General features: G+C 38.0%; 1 protein-coding gene across 1 annotated transcript in view; it reads left to right on the top strand.

Annotated features, from left to right (window-relative positions):
- The window catches only part of EYS (eyes shut homolog), a 725,122-nt gene that overhangs the window by 685,749 nt on the left and 27,608 nt on the right, over window positions 1-11,765 (top strand). Inside the window, 5 exon segments of the mRNA XM_053974015.1 lie at window positions 3,303-3,469; window positions 3,664-3,808; window positions 10,203-10,210; window positions 10,212-10,335; window positions 10,338-10,377. Coding sequence (XP_053829990.1) covers window positions 3,303-3,469; window positions 3,664-3,808; window positions 10,203-10,210; window positions 10,212-10,335; window positions 10,338-10,377 — 484 coding nt within the window.

The following is an 11,765-nucleotide window of genomic DNA, read 5'->3' on the forward strand; positions in this document are numbered from 1 at the left end:
TCCATCTAATCATTCAGAAAGCAACATTCAAAAGAAAATGTCTGCATCATTAAATTTTTATAAGAAATTCTGTTGTAATATGAACACAAAGAAATCATTAGAACGTTCTTTTCAATGACAAGAATGAACCACCACATTCAGACATGTTTCTGCAGCCTTGGGAACTGAATTTCAAACACCTGTTTCCAATTGTAGGAAATGTAACCAAACAAAAATTATACCAATTAATTAACTGTCTTTATTCAGGATGGAGAAAATACAAATATGAAAAGTAGAACACCAATGGTATGAAATAATCTGATTCTTTTTCAGTTACAATAATCAAAGGAGAACGCCAAAAAATTTGCTCAAATATAAAAGATAAATTGCACTAAAATTTGTCTCAAAAAGGCCTGCCTGCAGGGTGTACACTGTATGTAGGTCTTGGAGTCATATTTGGCTGAACTGAGTTTTTAAAAAAGTCTTACTGGTGTCATTTTTATTAATGAGAATACTAGCATTCTGGGCTTATTATGCAGTTGCCAGGCAGAAACCTGGCTTTTTATTACTTTGCATATCATTTGTGTGTGTGTGTGAACACCGTGGTACAGCAGTCAGGTGTTTCTGCATCCCCATGTCGAACAATGGGTGGGCACCTGCCAAGGGCAAGACTCAACAAACACAGAACAATGAGGTAATGGTAAAATGCTGTTGATAATTTGTGATTTTTCTCCTTAGTTTAAATGGTTGGGGAGACTGAGCACCCCACATTTTAACAACAAAAGCAGTTTCTTACGAAGTGAATATTGCTTATTTCACAAAGATGATGCTTTTGTTTTAACAATTTACTGAGCATTGAACAATAGCACTCTCAACAGGAGAAGCATGAGGGTTTTCACAGCCAGTGATCTTCCAGTAAGGAAGTACTTTCTAATACTGAATTTGCATTTTCCCCTTTCTCTATTTCATCCCATTCCTTGTAGTTAACATTCTCTTGCTGCACCCTACCTGATTCCCCTCTATTGTTGTCTCTGCCCAAACCACAGGCATCAATTTCATAGCTAACCTCTTGTGAGTTACTATAAAATTCTGTCCCAATACATAACTAAAGTTAAAAGCTGTCTCATTTATGCAGACTATTAACATTATTTTATTCTGCCCCAACCCTGACAGAGTTCAAGGCCAGGGATAAGACCTTGAGCAACTCAATCTAGTTGATGGTATCCCTGCCCATGGCAGTGGGTGTTGGGACTGGATAATCTTTAGGGCCCCTACAACCTCTTAACTGTCTATGAGTCTATGATTATCTTCACTATCAAGTCAATTTTGTAGAGTGCTGACACTGTTGCATGTCTTTAATACACTTTAATTCTGAAAAAGCATTTTTAAAAAATCAAAAAACCTTTTAAATAACAGTTTGCCTTTAATGTGCTTCCCCTAGTTTTGCAAGTCAAATGACATAAGTACATTGTAGATACAGCTGAAAATAGAAACTTTAGTAAAGGTTTTTAGAAAAGAATTGTTATTTTCAGTTTGGAAGTCCTTCACTGTAATATGCCATTGTAACTGAAAGCAATGGGATTTAATGCAGATATGAATAAATCATGAACAAATCATTGTAATAAAAAATGAATAGTGTTTGTGTTCTATACAACTGAATGTAGCTGCACACTTTCTACAGAGGCAGTGGATTTATATTCTTTGGAATAAGAATTTACTTTTCTTTTTCTATAGATTCCTATTTCATCAGAATAGTAGCTCTATAGAAAAAAAAACAAACTTCTGTATAGAAAAAGCACAGTATACCCCAGATTCATTTCCAGAATAGGAGATAAGGGGGATATGTCAGTTTTGGCCGTGAAGCAGCTGCGTGCAGAGATTCAATGGGAGGACAATATAAGTAGCATATTTTTTCCTGGGGAAAAGCCTACTTCATCTTTTGCAAATGAAGAAAATTTCACATGCATTTGAAACAGGGGCATCAAAACACACATTTGAAATGAGGGCCACCATGTGACTCTGAAGGAACAAATAGGAAGAAACCTTCCCTGAAACATATACAAAACAAGACAGCCTTATGAAACCAGAAGAAAATATCAAAAAAGATACAGTGCACAGGCATGAGATTGAGCACTGAATTGCTTGAATTCACAGGAGAGTTGTAAAAAGAAATGGATGACTTTGAATTTCAGTTCAGGACATCCTAAGGCACAAGTGAGAACATTCTTCACTTTCACCATTGTTTGTATCCTAGTTCTTTTACCATAAACAAAGAAAGGTTAGGTTTGACAAAAAGAAACAAGTTGATCAGGTTTTCTCTAAACAATGGTGGTTCCTCCTTGCCTGCATGAGAAGAGAGACTGAATGCTCTTTAAAGATGAGAGTGTAAAAATGTGTTTATTTGCATGACCAGGAATAGATCCAGGAATTGAACTCTTACTCATAGGCTTTATGGCAGACTTAAAATCCTTCAAATGAGATTTCATACTGTAGTTACTAAGAGCACAAACAACACTTATAGTATGCAGGCCTAAATGTAAAGAAATTAAATTATTTACTGTAAACTGGAAAATCAATCAGTTCTAACCTGAAAGTAAAGAAGGCTTAAAGAATTAAAGCACTTGGCTGACCAAGGAAATTCCATCAATGAACATCCTAGAGCTGCCTTAATCAGGGGCAGGCGCATCAAAGTCTCCAGGTGCTATTGAGTCAAGGGCAGCTGAAGGAGCTTGATAGAAGCTGCTAGAGCTTCTTCAGAGCTATTCATGTCCCTGTTACTCCCCTTGCCTCAGAGCAGCAGGTGTCCTCTGGTTTTGAGGCTCTTGAAGTACCTATAATGAAAGCTGAAAAGCTGAAAGCATCCTGGAATAGGATTAAGGCAGGACCTATTCTCACCCGCAACTTGAAATTTCTACTTTTTCTTTTTTTTTTTTTTTTTTTTTTTTTTTTTTAAATTTGGAGGAAGTTGAAAAATTATTCATGTTCCAGGGGGGAAGGAACAGCAATTACTGCTAAATCCCCCAGGGTTGAACGGTTGACAGGTCTTGTAGATATCACTCACTTAACTGTAGTATGAAAAAATCTTTCCTCAAAAATCCTATAAATGTTTAAAATCTCTACAGTTTCTATTTTAAATACACAAGAATACTGAAAATAGTATTACAAGTTAAACAGAGAATATTAGAAATATATAGTAAACTCATAAACTTCCTGGCTAAAGTTTTGCTAATCTGCTAATTTCTCTGTGGATTTGGAGTATATTTTACACACTGGTGTTCACTAAATCCTGGAACAAGTAGTTAATCTTTTTTTGTTTTTTTCAGGTCTGAATGGAGATGATTTCTTGGAGTTAGGCCTCCGAAATGGGAGAGTGGTATATAGCTACAACCTAGGTTCTGGCACAGCAACAATCATTAGCAAACCACTTGATCTGACACTCAGTGTTCATGTCATCCATCTTGGCAGAAATCTCCAGAAAGGCTGGCTGAAGGTAAAAAAGAAGGACATCCTTAAAAAGGATAGCTCGTAGATAAAAGTGTTCTCTGTGCTTTTTCACGTTTTACATGGAAAATGTAATTTATTTTTTTGTGCTTCCCTATAAAGCTGGGAGGATTTTTTTCACTAGGAATTCCTAAATAAAGGCAAATCCCTTTGTTTTAACAAGTATTAATGTTTCATTGAAAGGTGGATGATCAGAAGAATAAAACTGTCACTTCTCCTGGGAGGCTGGTTGGACTCAATGTCTTCAGTCAGTTTTATTTAGGAGGCTATCGTGAGTATATTCCAGAACTCCTACCAAAGGGACACAGATTTAAGAATGGCTTTCAAGGTAAAGATTGCACCATTTTCAATTCCTTTTAATATACGCATCAGATTGTATATCTTTCTTTCATAGGCAACTGAAACAATCTCTGTCTCATCAGGAAACAAACTAGAATCAATTTGGCTGAATTCCTGTGGCTTTTTCATTATTTCACTATGATAACTAAGAAGCTAAGATAACTGAGACGATGCAAAAAGAGGCTTTGCTAAATAATTTTAATATTTTCTGTTTCCGCTAAAATTGAAGTTTTCCACTGTAATGTTTGCCATGTAATCTCTTCATATGTATCCCTGTTCTACAGCATCACTTTGAAAGGAATTCCTTCCTCTGAAGTACCTTAGGTTCTTCTCCCACTGTGACTGGCAGTGCTAGTTTGGGTAATAGCTTTCATGCTGAAAACTTCTTTCTGAAAGAAATCTGATTTTTTTTTTCCTGGCATTATGATCTAGGTCTCAAGACAGGACTTGGCTAAATCCTTTTGCAAATATTTATCAAGCAGATAATAATTTTTACCTCAAAAATTATTTTGAAGCTTTATTAATCTGTTTTCAACTCCTACCAGATCAGCAATGAAGCAAAGGACTTGTTCATAACATTTTATTTTTGTTCTTTACTTCCAAAGAAACAATGTTCTTGATATTTGCAAGGTAAAATTTCAATTCATTTTAAGCACTGGAAAACCTTTCAAATGAAAAGAAAACATTTTGTAATAGTAAAACAGAGTTTGAGTTCTCAGTTATGAAACTGAGGGTATGTTATGAAATGCCAGCATAGCAATTCTCACTTTCATACACTAAAACACTGCATTTCCATTAAAAGCATGTAACTGCTTTATTTCCAGCCATTACTTCACTTTTTGTTCTTACACTGAGATTTCCTCAAATTCAATTTCATATCATATGGTCAACTTCTCACTCAGAATGCCATATGAATTAACATCTCATCTGTCTCTGTCTTTTCAGGAAGCATGGATTGTATAGTTATACCTTTCATAGCCTCTTAGCACCTTGCAAATTGGCATATCATAAAACATAATGTCTGTGCAACTATTTTAATAGGGTCAATATCTGTGAAGTACTTTTGGCATTTCTATAGACATGCTAATGTTAGAGGTGACTAACAGGAATCTCTAGTGCTTTACTTTAACCACAAATATTTTGAGTTTTCCAGGTTCCTCATGTTCCAAATGTATTGTAATGATCAAATTTCTACAAATTCAGTATGAATAATTTTTTAAAACCATGAAGTTCATGTACTATTAGTTACCATGCTATTTATTGATTTTTTTCATGCTCATTACAAAGAAGCATTACTGCAAAATTTTGGGAAACATGTACCATAAACAGTTTTCTCTTTGTCCCTGGCCTTTACAGTATTAAGACTATTATATTTGCTAATTCATTCCATGCTCCTGTTCCCAGCAGCAGCTTGTCTCTGTTCTCCAGAGCACAGTGACTTTCAAGGAATCTGCACTTTCCTATGATCAATTTCTTCCAATGTTTTCTTATGTAGTCAGCATCTCATTTCTTCTTCTAGCTCAGAAATCTCTCCAGTTCCAGTTCTCAAGATAAGAAATAAATCTCCATAGATTTTTTTTTTTTTTTCCAGAGTGAGAACTGCAATACCACTAACAGACAACAAAATTTTGAACTATTTTACTTCAGCCAAACTGCAGCTGTAGGGATCTCAGAGAAACTCTGGAAGTGACAGCCAAGATAAATTTATCTAGGACATAGTTGATTAAACCACTGAGACTTTTGGAACCCTGCTCTTGGCTCCTTTTAAAGACATGATTTATTAATACCATTTTGCTTCTAATATCAGAGTGTATCTCTCCTTTTGTAAGAAATCACTATTGGATGAAGAAACACTGAGACCAGCCTTACTGCTGCAGACTAAATGTCCCCAGTGTCAGTGTGCATAATTTAGGATTTTTACTCTGTACAATTACAGTTTCAGACCATTTCCTCCCTGACCTGCATGCATTTAGCACTTGTTCAAGTAATTTCCACAGAGGAGGAGGAAACTGAACACAAATGTTTTTAATAAATTGTCATTTAATAATCAAAAGTTGTGGAATTTTTCATTTAGGAAATCAGCACCTAGAGATTCTTTTGAAAGGCTGAAGGATGTTTGATGGTACTGTAAGCAATTTGCAAAGTTTCATTCAGTCCCCATGAGAAGCTGAAGAAACTGGTAAAGGTAGAGCTCAGATGAAGCAGCCAAGTTCATGTGGACTTTGAGGCTCTTTGCACTTTATATGAATTTGAGGTTCCTTGGAGTCTTACAGGAGCTTTTTTAAATGGGATAGCTTACTTAAGTGTTCATCTTCTTTTCATTTCCTATAACAGTGTAATTAAGGGACCTTGAGAGTTTTCTGAGCACAGTGCTGATGCTCTAAAAAGTCAAATGTGAGGTTTAGGCAGCTGAAAGTCTTGTGGCCAAAGAGACAGCCTGGTCATTAATGGACAATCTGAAAAGGGTGCATAAAACCAACTGACTCATGTTCAAAGGTCTGCACAACTTAGCACTATAACTCACCTACACAGAATGAGACAGAGAATTATTTGGGAAAAGCTGGAAGTTACAGCTGAATTTCCAGCCCTTCCATCTCTGAAAGAGGCAGAGAGAAATCTGGTGTCAGCGACAAAAGAAGAAGAGTTCTGATGTTTCATGCTCTGTGCTACCATGACTGCAGGATGCAGCCTCTAGCCATTGATCCAATTGATGGAGAGCCAGGGCTTGCATCTAGAAATAAGTGAGGAGCAGAGAAAGAGGAGCAACTGATTGTTCCTGTGGTCCTGTTCCTAAGCAGGATGAAGCGTGGCTATAGAAGTACTCTGTTGTTTGACAGAAAATACTATTAAAAGGAGGAGTAAATAGGTTAAAGAAACTCTTACCACAAAGCTGAACTGTTGAAGAATCTCTTTCATGCTGAAAGAGCCACCTCTTCACATAAATGATTTTGCAAAGCAAATAAAATTGCAGGTACTGCAGTCACTTTTTAAAAATAGAGTAAACCAGAACACAGTTGAGTTTCAAATAGATACAAATATAGCCTTTCAGTAAAAGTTTAAGCTCATAATAAGCTAGAATACATTACATTACTGCCAGGGTTAAGACTACTTATCTTTATGTTCCTGCACCACCGATATCACAGAAGGAAAGTGAGTTCTGAACTGACTTTTAGTCAGTGCTGTATGATTCATACAGGCACCTCTGGGTGTTTGGGTCACAGCTCTGAGAAGACTTGAGTAGTCACTGTCAGGGCCATCTCAGACCAACACCCCATTACTCACAAACAGCAAAGAAAGACAGGGAAGAGCAAAGCATTTAAGGATAGATAGGATTTAAGAAATTAGTAAATTCAGTACTGCATTCAGATACAAAATATTTATCAGTGTATCTATTTCTATCAGTTCTCTTGCTGCACTTTCAGTACATCTTGAAAATGTCTGTTTTGTCTACTTTTTATTCAAATTAGCACCAAGTGCTTACAAGTGGGCAAGGGATCCTAGCAAGAAATTATAGGAAAAATTCTTTGTGTGATAAGGCTATATCAGAAAAAATAAACAAAAAGTGAAGCTGAGCAGTGAAGTAATATATTTTATGATAATCCCTCAAGTTTACTTAATCCATTGTTAGTGGCTCTTTAGTGGTTTATGAGCTCTGCTTGACTGGGGTGAAAGCAATAAAATAAATTGATGGTAGAAAAGGTCAATAATAGAAAGGTCTAGGTGTGGTATAAGAAGTCACAATTCAGAAGAGTGCAGACAAAAATGTAGTATACCATCTGTGAGTGTACAGTCTTGGTGTCTGATTTCTGTTTATGTGCATGAAACTCTGATGTTCAGAATCATGCCAAGTTTAACTCACAAAGTCGGGAACTTCGAGTTCCTCTTGCAAACTTGGCTGTGTCAGGAAACCTCTCCATTATTCAGAATAGTTGGCAGTCTCTCATTAAAAGGGGCCCAGAACTGTTAAAGCTAGGAAATTCAGGTCAGAAACAAGGCACATTCATCAGCTGATCCCTCTGCAGAAGGTTGTATAGCGCTTGCAACAACAGGCTCAAATTGCTGCTCTGACTCATTAAATAAAAGATTCAGTTGAACTTAGCCGGGCCAAAACACTCCTGTACCTTTTACACGCTTTGTTTTCTAGTGCTTAAGAACTGTTCCCTAACCTAGATGGCACAGTTAAATTGTGGTTGGTACACTCGAACTAGTCATCAACACAAAAGCCAGTTTATTTTCCATGATGACCTTCAAGTCCTTGGGGACTCACTGTGCTTTCCATTGTTTACACAGAGCTCTGGGCTGCTTTTTCTTAGCACTCCAGCAAGACCCAGGAGAACAGAACATGCTTTATCTGCTACTGATAAAGAGATGAAACATTAGTTAGGATTTACCGAGCATAAGGCGACCTAAAAAAACAACCTGGTAAAAAGCAAAGAAGCAATATTACAAAGATTGCAAATAATCATCAAACTAGGTTATTTTTAAATTATTTATTAAGAGTTTCTGAATTAACAGTTATGTGTCAATATAGACAGAGCTACAGAATGTATGAAATATGGAAATAGCCTAAGAAAGTTACTTTCAATAACATCATGAAACTGGTTAAAATAGTTATCTTGCTTGAAGATTTACTTATATTTTTTTCAAAAAACTATGTAACTATAAAAAAATCACATTGTACATTCATTGGGTCTTTCAGATGTAAGTCTGCTTCTTTTGTGACTTCAGTGAATCATGCAAAAACTCATGTTAAGTGATGCTTTTAAAATCAGTGTAATGATTACATGCAATCTCCATATCATATCCTTTCCCTGCTTCTAATATTAAGCAGAGACCCTCTGGTATGCACTCCTGAATACCAACTCTTCTTGTGATTTCAGGCACTGTAGGAATTCACTGTGTCTCAGCTAAATTTTATAAATCAGGTTAGAAAGGTCTGAGCATTTTCAGATACATTTATGTACTGGTTTAACTAATGTGGTTTAAAACCTGATTTTTAGTTTGAAATTGTATATATATTAATGTGTAGATCTGGATGGCGTTTCAAAAATGTTTAAGGCTACCTTTAAATGTGACTATACATCACTTGAATGCTGAGGTATAATTTGAAAGGTCACTTAGGATTTGATCCAAAAAAATATATTATATGGCATCATTTTCAGTTTTGCAGTACAGACATAAGCACATGGAGCCATAAACATGATCCAGAAGTACTGGTGACTTCAGCCTGGCCCATAAGGCTGACTATCCCGTGACACCATCAGGAAGAGCAAAGACTCTCCAAAGGGGCAGTCCTGGAAGGCTCACAGACTAAGCAGGAGCTGCTGGGAAGTAGCAAGTAGGGGACACCTCTGCTTCACTCTGAAGCTTTAGCTCCTCCTTTCACTTGGGATACCAATGGATTATGAAATTAAAAAGATCAGAGCATAGATCCAGGCACTGACACCCAATCATCTTTACAAATAAATTATTAAAATATTCTCTGACAAATATTTGGTCTGTGACAATTATTGTTTTCCTAAACAATTTCTTAATGTGTTCAGGGACTTAGAATAATCCTTGGATTATTTCCCAGTGGTAGTCTGCATGTAGCTGTCCTGCTCTTGAAAGTAATAAAATTTGAAAATAAAATTCTGACCATGCCAGGTCACTTGGCCAGAGGACCAAGTAACAGGCCCGGAAATGTTTACCTTACTAGTATATGTTAATTTTTAAAATTATTTTCTGAGATTAAAGGCCTGAAGAAGCAGTCTACATTGACCTTAAAATGTCACGTGTGACATGACCTGCATGTACCAAGGACTGAAGCATTCACCTGAGAAGGAAAGAATTTGAGTCATTACCTGAAGGGGTCCTTTTCAGCCTATGGAAATTCAAGTCCATATTCCTTGCTTGCATTATATTATTTGATGCCATCTGGATTCTATTATATTTCATATTAAGCAGATTTCTTGTTGTCTATTCTTCTCTTTTTTCTTGGGTTTTGGGGCTTTGGTTGGTTGGTGGGTTTTTTTTTAGTGTTTTATACTTTTTTGGGATTTGTGACTGTTTTTATCTGATATAGACACATTCCTGTAAGAGCATGAGTGTGTAAACACAAAATTGCACCTTGTCACTGACTTTATATTCTGTCTATTCCTTCAGAAATTATTTCTTTTGTTTTACCCATCATTAAATGAAGGACTTCTGATTATCCACTCATTTGTCTGAACAGAAAGTAGCTGGCCTACCTTTATCCCCTGTAGATGGTATGGTTGCCCATTCACTGAAGATATTCTGGAGGAACCAATTCACTGAGGGTTGACACTGTCCTGTTGTTCGGTTTGTTTTGCCTTTTCCTATCTCTTTTAAACTTAATTTCTTTTTTTCTTTCTACTTTTGAGGATGCATTTTTTGATGTTCAAGTTCGCACCAGCCTTGATCAAGGGTTTAAATCACCAGGAACTCCAGAAGGACACCCCAATTCTGGTCGCAGTGTTGGACAATGTAAAGATTCACCATGCAGTTTAATAAAATGCAGAATGGAGGCAAGTGCATAGAAAGTGGCTCTACTGTTTAGTAAGTATATATAAATATATATATATATTTTTATATATATGAGTTTAGACACAGCAGAGATTGTCCTTAGACTAATAACTATGGCAATTTATTGTGTTCATAAGAAGGAAGGAAGGAAGGAAGGAAGGCAGTTCGGAAGGAAGGAAGGCAGTTCGGAAGGAAGGAAGGCAGTTCGGAAGGAAGGAAGGCAGTTCGGAAGGCAGTTCGGAAGGCAGTTCGGAAGGAAGGCAGTTCGGAAGGAAGGCAGTTCGGAAGGAAGGAAGGAAGGAAGGCAGTTCGGAAGGAAGGCAGTTCGGAAGGAAGGCAGTTCGGAAGGAAGGAAGGAAGGCAGTTCGGAAGGAAGGCAGTTCGGAAGGAAGGCAGTTCGGAAGGAAGGAAGGAAGGCAGTTCGGAAGGAAGGAAGGAAGGCAGTTCGGAAGGCAGTTCGGAAGGCAGTTCGGAAGGCAGTTCGGAAGGCAGTTCGGAAGGAAGGAAGGAAGGAAGGAAGGAAGGAAGGAAGGAAGGAAGGAAGGAAGGAAGGAAGGAAGGAAGGAAGGAAGGAAGGAAGGAAGGAAGGAAGGAAGGAAGGAAGGAAGGAAGGAAGGAAGGAAGGAAGGAAGGAAGGAAGGAAGGAAGGAAGGAAGGAAGGAAGGAAGGAAGGAAGGAAGGAAGGAAGGAAGGAAGGAAGGAAGGAAGGAAGGAAGGAAGGAAGGAAGGAAGGAAGGAAGGCAGTTCGGAAGGAAGGCAGTTCGGAAGGAAGGAAGGAAGGAAGGCAGTTCGGAAGGAAGGCAGTTCGGAAGGAAGGCAGTTCGGAAGGAAGGAAGGAAGGAAGGAAGGAAGGAAGGAAGGAAGGAAGGAAGGAAGGCAGTTCGGAAGGAAGGAAGGCAGTTCGGAAGGAAGGAAGGAAGGAAGGAAGGAAGGAAGGAAGGAAGGAAGGAAGGAAGGAAGGCAGTTCGGAAGGAAGGAAGGCAGTTCGGAAGGAAGGAAGGAAGGCAGTTCGGAAGGAAGGAAGGAAGGAAGGAAGGAAGGAAGGAAGGAAGGAAGGAAGGAAGGAAGGAAGGAAGGCAGTTCGGAAGGAAGGAAGGAAGGAAGGAAGGAAGGAAGGAAGGAAGGAAGGAAGGAAGGAAGGAAGGCAGTTCGGAAGGAAGGAAGGCAGTTCGGAAGGAAGGCAGTTCGGAAGGAAGGAAGGAAGGCAGTTCGGAAGGAAGGAAGGAAGGAAGGAAGGAAGGCAGTTCGGAAGGAAGGAAGGAAGGAAGGAAGGAAGGAAGGAAGGAAGGAAGGAAGGAAGGAAGGAAGGAAGGAAGGAAGGAAGGAAGGAAGGAAGGAGGAAGGAAGGAAGGAAGGAAGGAAGGAAGGAAGGAAGGAAGGAAGAGGAAGGAAGGAAGGAAGGAAGGAAGGAAGGGGAGGAA

Source organism: Vidua macroura, chromosome 3 (genome assembly GCF_024509145.1).
Source record: "Vidua macroura isolate BioBank_ID:100142 chromosome 3, ASM2450914v1, whole genome shotgun sequence".
NCBI classification, from domain to species: domain Eukaryota; kingdom Metazoa; phylum Chordata; class Aves; order Passeriformes; family Viduidae; genus Vidua; species Vidua macroura.